Source organism: Hippopotamus amphibius, chromosome 11 (genome assembly GCF_030028045.1).
Source record: "Hippopotamus amphibius kiboko isolate mHipAmp2 chromosome 11, mHipAmp2.hap2, whole genome shotgun sequence".
NCBI classification, from domain to species: Eukaryota; Metazoa; Chordata; class Mammalia; order Artiodactyla; family Hippopotamidae; genus Hippopotamus; species Hippopotamus amphibius.
Genome location: NC_080196.1, coordinates 36,033,600 through 36,054,372, shown reverse-complemented (window position 1 = coordinate 36,054,372; position 20,773 = coordinate 36,033,600). Strand labels below are relative to the sequence as shown.

The window sequence follows — 20,773 nt, the reverse complement described above, 5'->3', positions numbered from 1 at the left end:
GAGTCAGGTACAACATAAAAGCCATCACTCACAAGGGGTTGGATTTAAATTGGCTCCTAGCAGATGGAACAAATCGAGGTCACCTATCTAGATGGCTAAACCCTTTTACTATTTGCAGAAAAGACACTTAGGATTTCTATTTATCTTTGACAAGTCAAGATTTAAATTATTTTATTTTATTTTTTTGTTTAATCTGCATTCAAAAAGATATCAGAGATAAGTGTTCCTTAGATGACCAGATAAGACATGTACCTCTCAAAAGTACAAGCAAGTTCCTCCTAAGATGACTTTGTCTCCCTTTTGTTGACAAGTGTAATTTATTTACTTGACCAGGAAGGAGAGGGGCACGTACGGAAAGGGCCTTGTCTTAGGACCTTATAACCTAGGTAGCGCTGATGTCGCCACTCCTGGAAAGCCCAGTGTTCCCAGACAGCGCGATTACGTGCCTCCCTGAAGATGGCCCTGATCATTAAATGTTTCAGGGAGACAGAGCTGCAAGGAAGCGGTCCCTTGTAATGGGGTTCATGGAGGAATAACTTCAGGTGGGGCTCCAGAGGGGGTTTGGGGTGGTTGACCTTCTTGAGGGCACTGAGAAGGCAGAGGAGCAGTATGCGTACTCCTCGCCTAAGTGAAGAGCCTGAAGTCCTTGGGGAATCGGGATTATGAAGGAAAGCTGACAGAGGAAGGCAGCCTCGTAATGAGAATCCAAAAGTATACAAGAACACATCAGAGTGTGCCGCTCCACATGGACTGGCCCAGGGGACCTAGAGAGAGAGGTGCGGATCTTTTTGGCAAAAGGGGCAAGTCTTTTGGGGAAAACCTAATTTCTCAATAAGTCGGCTCAAAGAGTCAGCTGATGGAAGGGGAGAGTGAGCCTTAAAATTTTAAGAAAATTTTGGCGGAGGGCCCTAGGGCAAAAGGGCCATTTGGACATACACAATTGCTAAATCAAATCAGTAACCAATTCCCCCCTGTGTCAATGATGCAAAGACAAACAAGGATGGGTGTCCCCTCCAAAGAGGAGGCCACTCAGGTGCCCACCTGGCCATGTCCCTGTGGGGAGCTTAGGTGCCTCTTAGCTTTGGCGGGTGGTATAGAGTCCCATTTGAATCTGACTCGTAGAGAGGGACTGGGTCCCCCAGAGACAGATACCGCCCTGAGCCATATGAGGTCACCACGGAACCGCAGTTTAGGGCCCACTCGGACCCCGTAGCCACGAAGGCCATGGAGCCACACAATTGCCCTGGAACAAAGACAAACCAGGGTTCTCACTCACACATACATTCACACCAGAGTTTATCACAGTGCCTCCCCGCTCTGGGAAGGCCTCTAATGGTGGGCACCTTCCCCCGCTGGAAAGACCCCTAACTGGTGGGTACCTTCCCCCTCTGGGAAGGCCCCTGCCTGATGGGCAACTTCCCCTCTGAGAAGGCCCCTGCCTAATGGGTACCTTCCCCCTCTGGGAAGGTCCCTGCCTGATGGTCTTCTCACTGAAGACCGTAGGAGGTGATCAAGCTCCTCTTCCATCCAGAGACGGGACCTGGCCTGTTTCAGCCCCCTGGGGTCTCACCTGATCCTGTGGCCATTCCTGGTGAGCTGATCCATCCCTCCAAAGAGTCCAGTTGGGGCCCAGCCATCTGGAGAGTCAGAGCACCTGTTGGAAAAAGAACCCAGAATACCGTAGGGTGGCGCGCCTCCTCCTTCGTCTCGGAGCTCCTTTGCCCCAACCCGGCTGAGCCACCAGTCCGGCGGCTCAAGGGGCCGGCATGGTTGGAATCTCACTGGGGCCTCCAAAAATGTTGCAGAAAACCGATCCCACGAGAGACCAAGCATCACACTCAGAGGGTTGGAGAACTCAGGCTTATTGAGCCAGCGGACCCAGATGAGCTAACGCTCCAAAATTCTGGGGCCCCATTTCAAGGGATTCTTTTCCTTATATAGGTTAAGGCATATAGCTATAATTGGCACAGACTGATTGGTTGGTTTAAACAAGGCTCTAGTTGAGTTTGGCACAAACTGATTGGTTACATAATTACTGTAGGTTACTGGCAGTTACAGAGCGTTGGAGTTGCTATGGGTTACACGCAGGGGGAGGGGTGGTTTCCAAACAGAAACTTGCATGAGCAGGAGCAGGACATTCCATGCTTATCAGAACATCTTAAGGTTACAGCTGATAAGTAGGTCATCTTCTTCTTATCGCGGCACAGCAAGCAGATTTTATAGAAACAGATCTAGCATAAAGTTATAAACTTCAAATTTTCCCCCATCACCGACACAGTAGCCGCTCGTCACGTGTGGTTGTTAGCTCTGACATATGGCCAATGTGACTGATTTTAATTAACTTAAATGCAAATAGGCACATGTGGTTGATGGCTAGAATATTAGCACAGCTCTAAATGAGGGAGATGGACTTTAACAAGGCCCTGCCCCTCTCCTAAGGCACGGATCTCTTTGTTGGGTCCTGTCTGTGTCAAACTGTAAAGCTAATAGAAGATAATGTGTGAGAATATCTTCATACATTGTCTAAAAGACAATATTCAGAATATTATTGTGCTTCCGATCGGGAAGGACATCTTAAATAAGATCCCAAAGAATAAGTAAGTCATAAGGGGGAAATAGATGGATTTAATTACATTGTCCAATGCTGGCTTCTCAGATATCCCCAACAGAACCTGCTGATAAGGGAAAGCTGAACTTATTGCTTATGGAGGTCAAGGAGAACTCAGCCTCAGCAGGGTTGTGACAGTGTCTTAGATAAGGCAAAGTCAGAATGTATTGGGAAGTTTGGTTCAAGGCAAGTCTTTCAAAGAAGGGGCTGGGTTAAGATTGGGGAAGGTTCACAGTACAATAGCCCAGGATTAGTAGAAACAGCAGCCCCTCTCCCAAAAGACCTGCCTTTGGTTCCTGAAGTACTCATTTCTGATTTTATGAAATTCTGAAAATTCTCAATTTACAGGATGCTAAAATGGGACTATTTTCACTTATGTGACTGCCATGGAAGCTGAATTTTCCAAATGTCACTGCACAATGATTGATCATGTTGGTATCCCAGGAATAAAATAAAGTAGATTGATGGGAAATAGGAATCATTTTTTAACACACACTGAAGTTTCCAAGAAAAGTACCATAAATTTTGGAATTTATTCTCTGGGTCTGTATCCTTTTATGGCTTCAGGGTGATGTATAGCACATAATACTACCCAAAATATTGTTTTTGGTAAATAGGAACTTGCTATTATAACATAACTTTATAATAGATAAGAGAATGTATTTGCCATAACACAACAAAGAGTGAGTGTTTGTTTTCCACTCAATTTGTCTTTGAGTGACAGCAAGAAAAAAATCTTTAAAATTTGAACTATTTTCATCTCAGTTTTGGCTGAGATTGTTTGGGCAGGTGCTGTGGAATTAAATTCCATTCCCACCTCTTTCTTGTGGGCCTCTTTATAATGAAAGGTCTGCAAAATCATTTCTCAGGCTTTCTGCCAGCTAAGGCTCCAGAGCTAACTTAGGCTCCACCAATCAAAGGCATTTGTGTAAAACTTAAATTTGGAACTGAGTTGAATAGGAAGAAAGGCATTTATTTTGCTGCTATAGAGAGTGGCTGACATGGGGTGGGTCTGGGATCAGAAACTATGCTGGTAGCTTCCTGGTTTGGGAAGTTTACTGATTCTTCAGAGTCCTGACTGTGGGAAGAGCAGTGGCCCCTTAATTGCCCCACCCTGCAGTGTGGCTTTGACAGTCATTCCCAGAAGCTCAGAGTAAGATCTGATTCCATAAACCATTTAATATTCTATTTTAAAAGGATCCCTTTCTACTTAACATAGGTACATTGGATTTTGTTGTCTGCAATTGAACCTTGACTAATGCAAGTCTCAAAGAAATAGATGCCACACTTCAGACTGAACTGGGTGACCAGTGTAACACATGCAAAAGGTGTCTAAACCTTACCCATATCAAGGATATAAAGTTGTGGGGATTTTGAAGATTAAGAGAGGACTTGGGGAGACAGTTTTGGTGTCCTGTGACCCTGGCGGCAGAAGGGAATGGACACCTGCTCCTTACCACAAGGCTAGGGAGACAGGCTTCAAGGTCACAACTTGGAGAGCTTGTCAGTGTCCCCTAGAGTTTGAGGGACACAGTAGACTGGTGTTTGACTCAAGCCTGAGGACTACAATGGGCAGAGACTGCCAACGGCTAGCTGTTCCCATGGTAGAGTGAAGGGAAGATGGCTGTATGGGGATCCACCAGGGCTCCATGAGTTTGCTGGGGTGAATGAAGTGGGTACATCTCATGGACCAGATGTTCACACAGACATATGTGAAACTGCCAGCATAGGTTTCATAGATCTGGTCCAAAAAAGGCTGCCTGGAATTGGAGAGACCTCTGTGGAAGAAGGAAGCTAGAGGCTGACAGATGTAGGGGAGGAAAAATCATTTTCCCTCTACCCTTCCGAGTTCTCAGTTGAGATCCCTGTAATAAAAGAAGATTAATATGAGAAAAACAGAAGCTTTTAAACTTGTACACCTCATGTATATGTGGGAGATACTCAGGGTAAAATGAGGAACTCCCCAAGGTGGTTTAGAACTCTGCCTTAAATACCATCTTCAGATACAGACAAAAGAAAGGCATGGAGAGTCTACCTCAACAGGTCCAGCTGGCACTAATCTCTTTCTCCTCTCAACCCCCAATACCACTGATCACCCTATACCTGGTTACGTCACCATCATCCACCATAACTTTTTTTTTCATTTTATTTATTTATTTATTATTTTGGGGGGGGGTACACCAAGTTCAATCATCTGTTTTTATACACATGTCCCCCCATCCACCATAGCTTTTATGAAGCACCTACTGTGCTGTGAATCCTGAGCCAATAGTTTACATCAGTCTGCTTTTAAACTCGCAGGACAGCCCTCTGAAGTAGGTACCATTTACAAATGAATACTTCTGAGTAGGTATTCTTTACAAATGAGGAAAATGAGGCTCAGAGAGTTTAGAGGACTTCCTAAGACCACATATGTAGAAAGTGGCAGAGATAGGGTTTGAACCCAGTTCTGTCTGATTCCAGAGCCCTTACCTTCTTTCCACACACCCTCTCTGTGGCTTGCTAGAGTGACTTTCACCATAATTTTGCCTTCATGTTGTTGCTTGGCCCTTTTGTTGTTATTTGCCTTTTCCTCTATTAATGCTCCTCTACCTTAGTGCCTAATTCCTTTACGGGGAGACGGCCTTTACATCTCCCAGGATGTCAGCATAGTGATGAGAAGTTGTTTGGTTTACTTCATATAATTTTCTCAACCTCAAGATGCTCTAGAAGAACCTCCAGCTTCTATTTCAACATCCAATCCCTGCTGGGACAGGGTCAACCAGCACAGTCTGCATTCATGACCTTCCTTTCCTGATTTCCTATCTCTAACACATACATACCCTTATCCCATCCCAGTCCTTCCTTAAGAAATGAGAGAAAACCCCTCTTAGCAGGTACCATCTACATCTCTCTACCTGCCTCTCCTTACTGGAGACCCAGAACAGCAGCAGTAGCAGTCATGGCCACCCCCAGAGCTCTTCCCCTCCACTCCATCCCACTCCCTGGACCCACTGTGTGCCAGTCACTTCAGCACCTTTTCCCTTTACTGGAGGATGTTGCCCTACTTGGGTGTTTTCCATCTTCCCTGAGTGGCTTGACTGTCAGTTTGCAGTTGAGAAACCCTAAGGAAAATGTGAGAAGAGGGGGCAGCTCAGGAAAATGCAGAAGAAGAAAGGGAAAAGAGAGATCACTGCCCTTGTGCAATCTTCCTTCCTGCTTTCATTATGTCACAGCCCAATTGGGCAATACTCAGTAGCTCCCCATTCTCCACCAGAGCAAGTCTGGACCCACCCATCTGATGTCCCACTTCTGCTCCACTCACTTCCTTGGGCCACCAAGACATCCTCATCATTGGCCACTGACCCCTCCTGCCATTCTCCCTGCCTGCCTGACACTGTGCATCCAGATTTGACTTGGCTTTCAAGGCCTGAGTCAAGCCTTCCTGATGACCCACCATCTTCCATCTTATTCCACGCCACAGTTCCCAAGGATGGGCATGTGGCTGAATCACTCGGGCAGCTTGGCAAACATACACATGCCTGGGCTCTGCCCAAGACATACTGATTTGGTAAGTCTGGAGAGAGCCCAGGAACCTGCACCTTAACAAGTAGCCTAGGTTATTCATTTTTTTTTAATGGTTTTTATTTATTTTTATTTTTGGCTGTGTCGGGTCTTAGCTACAGCATGCAGGATCTTTTGTGGCTTCTCTCTAGTTGTGGCACGCAGGTTTTCTCTTCTCTAGTTGTGACATGCGGGCTCCAGAGCACATGGGCTCTGTAGTTTGTGGCACACATGCGGGCTCAGTTGCTCTGTGGCACGTGGGATCTTAGTTCCCCAACCAGGGATCAAACCTGCGTCCCATGCATTGCAGGACAGATTCTTTACTACTGGACCACCAGGGATGTCCTTAGCCCAGGTGATCCTGAAGCAAGTGGTCCAAACAGAGGATAAAAGCTCTGTATGAGTCAGGTGGGCCCCGAAGCATTCCTCAGATGCTCTGCCTGTGTCTGAGGTGTGTGTTTCCCTGAGCTCCCAGTCCAGGCCTGAGCATGGAGATCACAATTATGATAGTGCTAGGAGTGACTACCATGCGTTGAAGTCCTACTGTGCGCCAGGTGCTTCACTCGGGTTATTTCATTTGATTCTGTCAGCTTTGGGATTGTGTAATGAATCTTTGTCATCTTTTGGCTCTCCATCACCCAATACCTTCTCCACTTGGGGGATATGCCCCAATGTGTGGGTCTCGCGAGGACACAGAGGTCTACTCCCCCTTCTACTGAGCATGGAGGCAGATATTTCTCCTGCCCCTTCTCCCTGGCACCTATGGTACAGACATGTGAGTTGACCCAAGTATGGCCGAATGCATGGTTCTGCCCAGGATACTAGATCCTAAGGGTGTGATACATGATGCAGGGCCAGTTGTAAGGGACTTACACAGAGGCAATTTAAGCACTGAGAGTCCAAGAATACTATAGGGGCAAGTACTTGGTGGCTTCAAGTGCGCAGGGCAGTGACAAAGGCAATATCACTGGACTGTCTCAAGTTACAACTTGGTTTCTGCCATTTTCTAAAACTGTTCCTCCAGCCTTCTCATCGACTCTATGAGCTGCTGATATGCTTCTAAATTCCTTTCCTGTTTAAGATAGGCAGAATTGGCTTCAGTTGGTAGCATCAAGAATCATGACTTGGAGACTTCCCTGGTGCTGGTTAAGAATCCGCCTGCCAATGCCAGGGAAACGGATTTGAGCCCTGGTCCAGGAAGATCCCACATGCTTCAGAGCAACTAAGCCCATGCACCACAACCGCTAAGCCTGTGCCCTAGAGCTTGCGAGCCACAATTACTGAGCCCACGTGCCACAACTACTGAAGCCTGCTCATCTAGATCCCAAGCTCCAGAACAAGAGAAGCCACCACAATGAGAAGCCCACGAACCACAATGAAGGGTAGCCCGCTTGCCACAACTAGAGAAAGCCCAAGTGCAGCAATGAAGACCCAATGCAGCCAAGAAAGAAAGAAAGAGAGAGAGAGAAAGAGAGAGAGAGAAAGAAAGAAAGAAAGAAAGGAAGGAAGAAAGGAAGAAAGGAAGAAAGGAAGAAAGGAAGAAAGGAAGGAAGGAAGGAAGAAAGAAAGAAAAAGAAAGAAAAGAAAGAAAAAGGAAGAGAGGAAGAAAAGAAAAAGGAATCATGACTCGGGACTTCTCTGGTGGTCCAGTGGTTAAGAATCCACTTTCCAATGCAGGGTACATGGGTTCAATCCCCAGGGAACTAAGATCCCACACACCAAGGGGCAACTAAGCCCACACGCTGCAGCTAGTGAGCACTCGGACCACACCTACAGAGCCCACACACCACAACTAGAGGGAAGCCTGCGCGCATGCCGCAACGAAGATCCTGAATGCCACAACCAACTCAACACAGCCAAAAAATAAAATTAAATAAATAAATAAATTTTTTTTTTTTAAAGAATCATCATATTGGTTAGTACGCCCTTTGAGGCAGTGAGGAATATGTCTAAGCTGAGGCCCAGCAAAATTAACAGAGTTACTCAGCATCAGACATATTTCAAGGATATTGCAGAGCTGGGATTCAAACCTGAGTATTGTTTAATTCCAACGCCTGTGCAATTAACCACAGAACAGTGTTGTGTAGGTCAAGTTCCCAGCAAGAAATAGGTGGCTCACTGAAAGAGGTGATTGTGAAGTGTTTAATAAAAGTGTGGGTAGAATTAGGGGAAACCAGTAAAGGATGCAGCGGCAGTACCCTGAGGCTGGAGGCAGTGGTGAGTCATTACCACCTGTAGCCTAAAGGCTCGAGGGACTGGAGCGATTGCCCGAACTTGGAGGTAACAGGTGTTTGATGAGGGGCTTGAAGGGGCTTATGGGGTCCCTCATGCCACTCCATGGGGAGGGAATCCAGGGGACAAAAACCCTGACCTCATTCTCTTTCCATCCCCCACTCTTCTTTCTTGCTGCCCACTGGCCAAACCCAACCAGAAGCTGGCGGGCAAGGGAGCCTGGTCAGTTCCCGGGCACAGACCAGGGGGGAAAAGGATGGAGAGTAAGCCTGCAGGTGCAAATAGGAGGGCGTCCAGTACAACCACTTGCCTTCCAATTTAGTGTATGTAATTCCTCAGGTGAGTTTAATATATTGAACTGAAGTATTATTTCATCCATAATTAAATTAATCACACAATCATACCAAATCATGCAGCTGGTTAACTCAGGATGAATATATGAATGTGTCATGGTGTTTGGAAAGGAGAGGATGACTTCTTGGAAGCCTATGTCCCAAATAAGCTTTATTACCACCAAGAGACAGCCCGCGCTATGACTCAGTAGGTCTGGGGGGACCCCAGGCATCTGCATTGTAAACAAATGCTCCAGGAGGATCTGATGCAGGTGGCCTAAGGACTACAGTTTGAGAAACACTGCCGTAAAGTGTTTGGCCTCCCCTGGACAGCATTTAACGGTGCTTCTTCCCTTGCTCTGGCCTTTTTTGTCAACTTTACAAGCAGGGGAAGCATTGGAACTGCTAGAATGCAAGTCCCAGAAAAGCAGCCTCAGAAAGCAAACACTGCAGGCCATGCACTTACTGTCTCCGCGTGGCTTGGTTCTCTTGGGCAGGAAAATAGATGCACTGAGATGAACAGCTTCTGGATCAAGTGCATCCAAAGTACCAGGGTGACATGAATTCCCTTCACTACCTTCTAATAGGCTCAATTGGGCGATCAGAGATTATCTATCTGGGGTCAGTGCTATCCTCTTGGAGGGTTCAGTCCCCAGGTTGGTGAGGAAGTCCTCGTATGTTGGCAGTGGGCTCAGGGAGGGGAGGACTGTACCTTAGCTCTCAGTGTACTTGTTTCATAAGAGTAGGGAAAGGGTGTCCTGATGGTAAGAATATGTTTTCCTAACACCAGATGGATTGTGGGTGGTAGGGTGTGTTTGCTCTCACGGAATTTAGGATGACATTGGCCTTGCTCATTCCTGAATGGGAATGGAAGGACCCATCACCTCTTCCCCATTAATGAGGCCCCTTTCCCTTTAGAGTCAGAAGAGGTAGAAAATCAGGAACTACTGATTTAAATCTGTTGGTGGGCCTGGACACCTACTTCATGAATAAGCTTGGGAGTGAAAGGGGAGTTGTAGGGGCAGAGAGAGAGGAAGAGGAAGGCCGGAGGCAGAACTAGCAGTGCACACAGGGGACAGCCTCCAGGAGCTAATTGGTGAGAACTGGTCACCCACCATCCCTGCCTCTTGTGTGATACAAGGAAGAGGCATTCAGATAGAGCCAACTCCTGGTTATTCCAGTCTCTATGGCTTGCGGTGCCTGGTCTTCGGTAAAGGAGCTCTAGTTTTTGTTCCTGCCAGTAAGTGGTGACTTACTTCTCTTGTGTCTGCCTTCACGGGGTTGTTCTGAGGATCCAGTGACAAAATGCACCTCCAATAACGCACACAATAAACGCACACAGTAGACAAATGATATCCTCTTATTGGTCCTGTGCCTTGGATCCTATCTCATCCTCCCAGTATTTTCCCAGGATATGACATTCTGGTTAGCTCAGTTCCCTGTTCCCACATACAGAACTCTCACCTTCTCTTCATTCCATGGTTTTCAACACTCTTTACTGGGAGTGTTGGAAAGGGCCATAAATGAAGGGGAGAAACCTAAACATCTGATTCTAGAGGAAAGGATGGCCCCGGCAACCGGGAGAACAGAATGTTTCTGTGGTGGGAACTCTGTCCAATTCAGGCCACAGTGTTGTGGTCCAGGGTGAGGACCAGGGCAGAGTTAGCAGCTGTGTCCTCTGTGCCTCACAGCCCCCACAGGACATTGACAGCGAAAAGCATCGGGCAGTGTCTTTATTTAATGCAAACCCTGAGCTGCTGGTGGAACGGCACCTTTGGGGCCTTAGCTGCTTTTATGAGGGGGCAAAGCATACACTCAAGGTTATCAGTGAAACGAGGGGAGTTAGCGGGGCTGAGAAGGTGGGATCCCAAGCCTTAGAAATCACCTGTGTTACAGATTCAGCACAGGTCATTGACCACCACCACCCCGTCCCCTCCCCCTCACACTCCTCTTTCAGCACAACTGCCAGATGGACATGGATGGAGGTCAGAGGCCATTCTCGTGGGTTCCTGCGCCTAGGGTGCAAATGACCTCTGTGTGACAGCAAACAGAGCAATGAAGACGAGGCTCTTGCTCAGGAGTCCACATGCCACGGGAATGAGGATGCTGATCCCAAGGTCCCTGGGGAAGAAAGGAGACTCAACACTGCTGCTGGCATGGACACCGCCACACACTGGAGTGTTTACAGAAGTCCTTCATGTCCCCTAACTCATCTGCTCTCATCCTTCCTTTCCCCATACTGGCTGGCCCTGTCCTGTGCATTTGGTTTGTGCCGTGGCCTAAAGCTACTGATTAGAGTACATAGGAGAGAGCACGAGGTCCGTGTCCAGAAGAGGCATCAGGGAGAAAGGGTCAGCTGATGTGGCTCCTTCCTGCTGGGATGCAGCTAGAGAAAGCGAGGGCTCCCAAAGCAAGGAAACCTGGTTTCCATTCTCAGCATCAGGACCTACTTCCTGGGAGAGTCACCTCACCTCTTTGGTCTCAGTTTCCTCATCTATAAACTGAGAAGAGGCCAGTCCTCATCAAAATCCCATCACAAATTTTTATAGACTTTAGTAACGATTCTAAAAGTCCCAGGTAAACGTCAGTAGGTACCATAAGAAAGGGATGCAAATGAGTGAGGAAACTTGGCCTATCTAGACAGCAGATGTGGAAATAGGTTAGAGCAAGATTAATTTATAGAGACACGGTGTCAAAAAAAGAAAGAAAGAAAGAAAGAAATAGGCAGCAGGGAAACAGATAGAAGTTCAGATAGGGATCTAAGGATATCTAAGAATTTAGCATCTAAGGAAATCAGTAGCCCAGTAGGTACGCAAGAATTGTCTAGTAAATAGTCTTGTGGTATCTGGATAGCAAGATGAAGAAAAAGTCACTTGTTCTATAATTTATACCATAAAGCAAATACACACACACACACACACACGAATTAAGATTAAAATAAAGTGGAAAAAAATAGAGAAGTCACCGGGAAATAGAATCAAGCACAATTAAGGAATAAAAGCAATAATTTAAAAATCAACACATTTGCCTATGCAAAACTTAAAACTGAATGTACAAACCAGCAAAGGCAGAAATGATAGAATGGTGATAGAAAGTAGCAAAGGTCCTCTTGTGCTAAAATCTACCTTCAGCCTGTGGTGCTGTCTTGCATCTCCAGGAACTAGATGTCTGAGGTGGCCCGGCCAAGTTCAGCCACTAGCAGCGCTGACTGGGGACTGGGGACTGGAAGGCAGCACCTGTCTGGAGCCTCAAGCTTGCAGCTGTGCCCTCTGCGGTGCAAACCTGTGCCTGGTTCCAGCCGTAATGCCCAAAGGTCCCAGCTCCACTAACTGCAACCTCTCCAAGTCTCTCCTGCCAGTGCCCTGCCTTATCCCCTCCCAGCCCTTGAACATTTTCTTGCATGGAGCTCCTAGAATGTGCCCACTCTCAAGGGCCAGCACTGCATCCCTTTCTGAGGCTGCATACAGGCAGCCAGACATCCCCACTCCATTCCACCCCACCCCACCTCTACCCCAGCTACAGTGCCTGGGAATTCCTGTGCCACTAGGGCCACCCCTTACTGAGTTTTGAGAGTACAAAAACTCCAGGTCCCAGAGCCCTCCACGCCCCCCCCCCCCCATACAGACAACTCCTGTGGTCCCCAGAAGCCCCTGCAGGACTGAACAAAGGTTCTCCCTGCGGGACTCACCTTGGTTATGATACCATTTGCTAGGTTTCCTTCCCTTCCCAGTCCCACCCTGAATGGTTTTACCTGGGATCACTTCTAAAACACTTGCACAAGATTTTCCCCACAGCTTGCCTCAGCAGAACACTCCTAAGACAGGGTGACAGTGGCTTCCTCGGAGGTGTCACACCCTCCATCTCCGGATTGGTGCTTCAGCTCTTCCATCACTTGGACAAACTGCTCCCTCCACTAAATTCTCTCTTTTTCAAACAGCTCAGTGGCTTCTGCTTCCCTGACTGGACTCTGACTCACAGAATGGTTCATGTTAGTTAACAGAAAGTTAATAGATGGAGACGCAGCCTTTAGTTAGGAATGTGGGTGACGGGTTGCACTCTCAATTTACATGCTGGGAAATTAACCATGTGGAAAAAGAAAAGCACTGACTCTCACTAGATCTTTTATTTTAAAGAGTTAATGGGCATCTTCTATGTACCAGGCACTTAAGCACAACTTAAGAGGGAAAGGGTGCTGCTTCTACCCTATGGAGCTCAGAGTCCATAATAATAGAGAGGTTAAAGCAGGTCTCAGCTCTCACCTATTTTAGCAGTATATTTTTTAAATACCAAATCCCTGTAGACAAGCCAGCAGTGACCTTGCTTCCCTTATGCATTAGGGATCCCACTACAAATTGTTTCCAATTTTTGGAAAACCATTTGGCAATATGTATACAGAGCAATATAAATGTTCAACTGTTCTTAAGGGAATTTCCTTTTTTTTTAAAGAAACAAAAGAGGTGACTTCTCTGGTGGTCCAGTGGGTAAGACTCCGCCCTCCCAATGCAGGGTGCCCCGGTTTGATCCCTGGTGAGGGAACTAGATCCTGCATGCCACAACAAAGACTCAGGGCAGCCAAAATAAATTAAAAAAGGAAAAAGACACCTGCAAATATATGTTCATCTCAGAGTTATCAATACTACAAAAAATGAAAATACTCTCAATATCTAAAAACACCCACCTCCCAACCTACTATAGAGGCAAGGAAACTGAAGCCAGAGAGGGCTCCTGACTGGCCCAAAGTTATACTTTCAGTTGGTCTGACATTAGAATCCAGGATCTCTTTTTCCACTGCACTATTAGGGGTTGGTTGAACCACTGGAATTCAGCAGAGATGAATTTCCTCTCCTTACTCCTCTGGTGTGCAAGAAGGAAACACACAGGGGAACTGTGGGGAGAATGGCAGCCTCTTCATCGCCTCCAAGAGCCTCCTCCGCACTCCAGCACCACCTTCTTCCTCCCCTGGGAAGGTCCCCCAGACTGAGATGACTCAAGTTCACCCTGCCCTGCACCCTCCCCCATCCCTCACTCCCAACTTCCTCTCAGCACATGGACTGGGAATCAAAGGGATTAGTGTCCAAACCAGAGGCCCAGACACTTGGAAACCATACCTGGTGACATCTGTCACATTTGTGGGGGTGACTGTAAGGCCAGGAGAGGAGACGCTGGCAGTTGACACTGAGAAGGGTTGGGTCACAGTCCTGGGGCTGGGATGGAGCTTGCTCCAGTTCTCAGTGGTGATAGGAGGAAGGGTGGAAATCTGAGCCGATATCTGGATAGGATTCTCATCTGAGGCAGGAGTTTCTGAAGGATCTGTAAGAAGGCACATTGGATGGTTGGACACGTGGATGTATGGTTGTATGGATGGTGAATGGATGGATGGACTGACGGATGACTGGTAGGGTAAATGGAACTGAAGATGGAAATCAACATGGTCATTCAAGAAGCAAGGTTTCCTTTTGTTAAAATTAAAGAAATAATGTGGCATCCGCCTGGGTCAGAGACAGGAAAAAAGAAAAGAAGGAAGTGAGGGAGACAAGGACACAGGGAAGAAGGGAAGAAGAGTGGGAAAGAGAGAGGAAGGGGGATAGGGAAGAACAAAAGAATTTCCAGCTATTTATGTCATTGGAAATGCAGTTGCCTGCTCTTCTTCACCAATTCATATGCCCCCATCTGCTTCAAGAATAATTCCCTGATTAACTTATACCATTCTCTCTGCCTTGTACACACCTGTACCTGTGATATATTGCTTTTAATAGATTGCATGTGTATCTTGTCTTCCTCAGGCTGAGAATTCCACACGTGCTAGGAACTTGAACCTGCCCCCCTCTAATCTGCTTTCCTTAATTCATCCCATCAACATCTACGCAGCCCCTACCATGTGCCAGGCACCTCATTCGTTGCTGGGGCTATAGAACCGAACAAGGTTGCCCTCAGGGTTCTCAGAGATGAATAGGGGAGACACAGAAGGAAACCTGCCATTACTCAACTCAGTGAGATAGTGCTGCCCATGAAAGGGGCACGAAGTGAGCTCTGGGGCTTTGCTACCCAAAACGGGAGCCATGGGCCAGCAGCATCAGCACTGTCTGGGAAGAGACCCAAAATGCAGAATCCAGGTCCCACCCTGGACCTATTGCAATCAGAGTCTGCATTTGAACCGAGATCCCCGATGCTTCATGCCCGCAGTAAGGTCTGAGGAGCACTGCTTTGGAAGCACACAGGAGGGCCCCCAAATGCATCCTCAGGATGGGGAGAGGGACTCACAGAGGCTTCCCAGGAAATGATTTCTACATGAAGACCTGAAGAACGAGACTAAATTCTCCCGGCCACCACACACCTTTCCTTCCTACCCCACTTCCTACAACAATACAGAATCTTAGCCTCTGCTCCCCAAGAGGAATCCCATACAAAGAAGCCACCTCTTACTGTTGGACCAAATAGCTCTCAAGGACCTCAGACGAGAGACAAGGAGCTGCTGGGAGTGCACATGTTTCTAGAAATCTTGAGCCACAGCCCTGTTGGTGCTACCATCACTGCCCCACCCCCACCTGGTCTGGCTCTCCCCACCCTCTACCACCCACCCCCAGGTCACTCACTCTTGGCCACCACCAGGCGGACAGGGTAGAACAGGGTGATGGGGTCCTTGGGAGGTTGGTAGATCACACATCGGTACAGTCCTGAGTCCTCTGCTTGAAGATTCGTCATTTGTACAAGCAGTATGCCTTCACTGGGCATGTCTTTTAGGAAATACTTCCCCACCTGCACTTGACTCAAGCCCTCTGAGACCCTCTCTGTGATTGCCAGTGTCTGGACCTCCCCTTTATCGTTCAGCCTCTGCCAAGCCTTCCGGCTGTTGGAAAACATCCCGACGGCGACGGGGCAGTCCACGTTCAAGGTCTGGCCCTCTTCTAGAGTGTACTTTTCCTCAGGTAATTCAACTGCAGCTTGGATTTCTGTAAGCAGAGAATCAGAGTTAAGCTCTGTGTGGAAAAGCTTTCCTCTCTTTGGAAAAAAACAAAGAGAAGCCATGTCTTTTTCTTGTTACATCCCCCAGTTCTCAGACAAGATCCTCAAGGTCTTCAAGGAAGATGCAACTTGCCCTGCAAGTTAGCACTAGACCCCAGATCTTATCACTGTGAGTAGTTTTGTGTGTTTGTGTGGTATGTGTTGTTTTTGTTTGTATGATTTTATTACAAGAGGTAGACTGCATATGCTTTGTGCAAATCAACTTTTATACATGATTGTTTTTGAGAGGAAGAAATTGCCTTAACAGAACAGAGCTTGGGACACATGCTAAGACCATGAGTAACGGGGGCATGATGGGAGGGAACAAATATAGAGAAGGATGTACAGGGTGCAGTAGTGGATGTGAAGACATACTACTAGCAGAGAGGCCTTCCACTGAACAGCTAAGGAACTTCATCTAGGGTAACTTCCCTGGTGATGCAGTGGTTAAGAATTCGCCTGCCAATGCAAGGGACACGGGTTTGATTCCTGGTCCAAGAAGATCCCACATGCCCTGGAGCAACTAAGCCCATGCACCACAGCTAGTAGCCTGTGCTCTAGAGCAAGCAAGCCACAACTACTGTGCCTGTGTGCCACAACTACTGAAGCCTGAGTGCTACAACTACTGAAACCCACACCTAAAGCCTGAGCTCCGCAACAAGAAAAGCCACTGCACTGAGAAGCCCACACATCGCAATGAAGAGTAGCCCCTACTGGCCACAACTAGAGAAAGCCGTGTGCAGCAACTAAGACCCAGTGCAACCAAAAAAAAAAGAAAGAAAAGAAAGAAAGAAGGTTCATCTAAGTCAGGGGAGATAGATCCGTTCAAAAAACTATTGGAAACGTGGTGAGGAAGCCATCTCGAGGACATGGTGGACATTCATGTCTGGCTAGTGGTTCTACACGCTCCCTTCCTGGGGTAGCAGAGCCCCTCTTCCTCCCGGGGCTCATCTTTCTCATCCTGTGTGGCTTTACTGATGGGGCTGCACATGTTCTCCAGGAGGGACACACAGACACAGGCTTAGCCAAGCAAAGAACCTCACCACCCTGGCCGTGCTGATTGGCCTAGAAATGGGCACATGACTGAGGCTGGGCCAGTTGGAACCCTCCCTTAGACTGCTACAGCTATTGAGAAAAAGCTCTTTCTTGCTGTCTTGATTGGTCCATGGGATGTGAACCTTTAACTGCTACAGTTCCACTGTGAGGACACAGTCGGCCTGAGAATGAGGCTACGCAGAGGCAAAGAGAGAAAGACAGGGAGGGACAGAGAGACCTGGCAACATTATCTGTGGCAGGAACACAGCAGTGCTGTGTCCAGACCAGCACCCCTCATGCTTCCGAGCTGCCTGAGCCAAGAACTCCCCCCTCCTATTTTCACGTTAGTTGGGTTTATGCTGCTTGCACTCAAAAGAGTTCTAAATATTATAGGACGTCAAGGAGTCCCAGCAGTGGTCCTCTCCTGGGGCGTGGGGGGCCGTTTTCCCTCCGGAGGCATTGGGCAATGCCTGGAGACATTTTGGGTTGTTATACCTGAAAACGGGGGGTGCTGATCGCATCTAATGGGCAGAGGCCAGGGGTGCTGCTAAACACCCTCCAGTGCACACGACAGCCCCCATGACAAAACCATTATCCCACCCAAAACGTCCATAGTGCCAAGCCTGAGAACCCTTCGGTTACCGGGACAAAAGTTTCAATCACACTCTTGGACGTGAACCTAGACTTGGAATGACTTTCTGGTCTAGTCCAAGGGAGCCTTGCTGATGGGAGGGCCAAGAAGAGTGGGCGTAAGAAGATCCAGGTCTGTGCTTTGAGCTGGACACAGCAGGGCTCTAGAACTTTACCGAGGGACTGCCGTTCATCCACCCAGACCTGGGATGCCTTCCTCCATGGATCACCAGAAAATGGGCTGGACAGTAACGCTGGGTCAAACTACCTACCACTACCAAGGTCAGGCAACCACTACCTACATCTGTTGCTGCCATTATTCATCTGAAGGTTTCTGTCCCCCCAAAATTCACGTGTTGAAATCCTAACCTCCAAGGTGGTGGTATGAGGAGGTGGGGTCTTTGGGCTCTGCCCTCAGGAAGGGGATTAGTGTCTTTACTAATGAGGCTCCAGAGAGCTCCCTTGCCCCTTCCACCACATGAGGGCACAGTGGGAAACTGGCAGCCTACCACCCAGAAGAGGACCTGCCTCAGAACCCAACCATAGTGGTACCCTGACCTTGAGCTTCCAGCCTCCAGAACTGAGAGAAGTAAGTTTTTGTTCTTGATAAGCCACCCAGTCTGTGGTATTTTGTTACGGCTGCTGGGATGGACTAAGACAGCAGGAGTTACAGGAGACAGATTGCTCGCAGGACTGCCTGTCTCTTGTGAAAGGAGGCGGTTGGAATCTATTGAGGAAGTGTTTCTGTACACCATTTTTTGCACCATTGAAAGAAACGAATTCCTTATAATATGTTAGTAAAAGAAGAATAACAAATACCTTCTATCACTAGTGTTTTTAAAACACTATGTTATTAAATCTTGATGACTTTTAAGGTTGATACTGCTATCATTCCTAGCTTAGAGATAAGGAAATTGGGGCACAGCATGTTTAATAACCCAGAGGTTATTAAAATGATTTTCCCAAGGTCATACAGGAGAAAGAGGTGGAGTCAGGATTCAAAGCCTGGTAGTCAGACTCTAGAGTCAGCCCTAAACCTCTGAGCTAGATTGCCCAAGCAGCTGTCTGGCCGGGACTAGAGCCCACTTCCTGGCCCAAGTGTGAGTAACCACCTAACAATTCTGTTCCCTGAGATACAGGAGCTAGAAGATTTAGGTTATCTCCTAACCACTCCCCCCACACCCCCACCATAGGACACAGTGGAAAAAACCATTGGTTTTCTCTCCATCTTCAACTTTCCATCTTCTCCCAGTTCTCCTTTGGGAAAACATAAATAAGACACAAGGAAGTACACTGATCCATGAGAACCAAACTCCCATATGCCCACCCGGATCATCATCCCAGCTCCAAGGAAACACAAAGTGACATTGCTGCGCAGGCTCTTCCGGAGATTGCCTGTGACTTTGCTCAAAGCAGTGGGTCCTGGGTCAACACCCTCTCCCTGGAATCCTTTGTGTCTTTTCAAAGCAAACCTCTCTTTTAACTCCCTGTTGACACTTTCCCTTTCTCTGCTTGTTTTCCCATTGTATTCATAAGGATTAGGAGCAGGAGTAACTAAAGCCCCAAGACTTCCCTTTTTTTTTTTTTTTTTTTTTTAAAGTGAAAGTGTGAGCTGTGCAATAAGAGCCCTGCAAGGCCAGCAGACCGTGGAGCCCTGAGCTTATCGCCTCCGTGAGATTGAGCACTTTTCTTCTGTTCACTTCTGTGTTCTCAGCAATAGCAGATTTCCTGGCTTACGGTTGGCCCCTGGGAAATATTTGTTGAATGAATTGTCTTTGGGGTTCAATAGACTGTCAACATCAAAAGCACCATGATGGAATATAAGGGGAAAAAAACCCCTTCCAACTCAAATCAAATTCTTTTAGATCACGTCAAGTCGAGATTTACCCTATGATTATTTTCCCACCCAGGGTTTTGTGTGTCCCTGACAACATCAAAAGGCACAGACATTTTGTTTCCCTAACCCATCCCTTTCAGTTCTGTTCTTGGGCCCTGTGTGTTCTCCTGATTCTGCTAAATCTGGGTAGAGAAATCTAGTCTGGTATATCTACTGGTTGACTCTGTCTTGGGCGACCACATCCCCCGGAGCTTCAGAAGGAAAGGGAAACCTTTCCCATGGTGGGATTGCCCCCCAACCCTAGGTCTTGGGTAAAGACCTCACCTGCTCACACTCTTCCTCATCTTACCTGAGATGAAGAGCATCCAGAGCAGCCCCCAGAACCCGGGCTTCCTCATCCTTGATGGGCACCAACTCCGCTGCCCTGTGGCTCCGAGCACAGCTACAAGGCAATACTCTAACCCAGAGGATCCAGAAAGTTGCACAACAGGATAATACGCCATCACCGGGAGGTGCTGTGTCTGACGCTCTGTTTCCTCACTGGTTGTCTTGGCTCCGGACATCAGGGACAACACAGCAATCCAAGACTGGGCTCAAGTCTCCACGAAGCTTCTTCAAACCCCAGTTCCCTGTTCTCGGGGGTAATGACAATGAACTTTTCAACCAACCTCACAAAATTTCAGTGAAAATAGTACTTCTGTGTAAACGAAAAGAAGGTGTTACCGATATCAGGGGAACAGATGCCCACCTTGCTCTCTTGAGGCCTGCTCTCCATTCCCAGTGCAGGTAAGAGAGCCGCACACACAGAGGGACAGATTGGGATAAAAATACCGCACTTTTAGGGTTTTTGTGAGAAATAAATGAGGTCCCTATGAAAAGTGCTCAGCACTAGACCTAACACACATGTTCTTTCTACAGTCTGTCCCTACACACCCCACCCTGCTTCTCTTGGCTTTTTCTGACTTGAGACCCACCCCTCTTCATCACCAGGGTGGCCCACACCCTGCTTCCTGTCATAGACACGACCTGGGAGCCCACAGAGGGGTAGGAAACCCCAGAGACAATTTGAGAGGTCCCGGCCACCATGAAATAAAAATAGACTAGTAAAGAAAGGATGCAGGATCATGTAGTATGAGACTTGGGGAAAGAAGAAAAATTCCAGAAGTTTCCATACTAGAAGCAATAAAAGGCAGATTTGACTGTGTGAAAAATCAAGTCAATAACAGAGAAGATTCACTTCAGAAATACTCCCAAATGTAAAACAAGTAAGGACACTTTAAAGGGCTCAGAAATATATTGGAGGACAAGGCACAAAAATCAAACCTACAAATCATCTACAAATAAGGGATGTTCTTGAACTCTAACATGGGACAATGGATCATAAACAAAGTTAAAAATATATACTTTAAAAAAAACTTTCCAAGATACCTGCACCCCAATGTTCATAGAAGCACTATTTACAATAGCCAAGACATGGAAGCAACCTAAATGTCCACTGACGGAGGAATGGATAAAAATGAAGTGGTATATATATATGTATATAACTCTTATAGA

At 47.3% G+C, this 20,773-nt stretch overlaps 1 protein-coding gene across 1 annotated transcript; it reads right to left on the bottom strand.

Annotated features, from left to right (window-relative positions):
* Nucleotides 1–10,722: 10,722 nt before the first annotated feature.
* TREM1 (triggering receptor expressed on myeloid cells 1) lies at nucleotides 10,723–19,617 on the bottom strand. The gene is made up of 4 exons (XM_057700427.1): nucleotides 19,569–19,617; nucleotides 15,309–15,665; nucleotides 13,824–14,025; nucleotides 10,723–10,836 (listed from the first exon to the last, which is right to left on the bottom strand). Exons 1-4 carry the CDS (start codon nucleotides 19,615–19,617, stop codon nucleotides 10,731–10,733), a joined length of 714 nt encoding a protein of 237 aa, XP_057556410.1. The 3' UTR covers nucleotides 10,723–10,730.
* Between the last annotated feature and the right edge of the window lie 1,156 nt (nucleotides 19,618–20,773).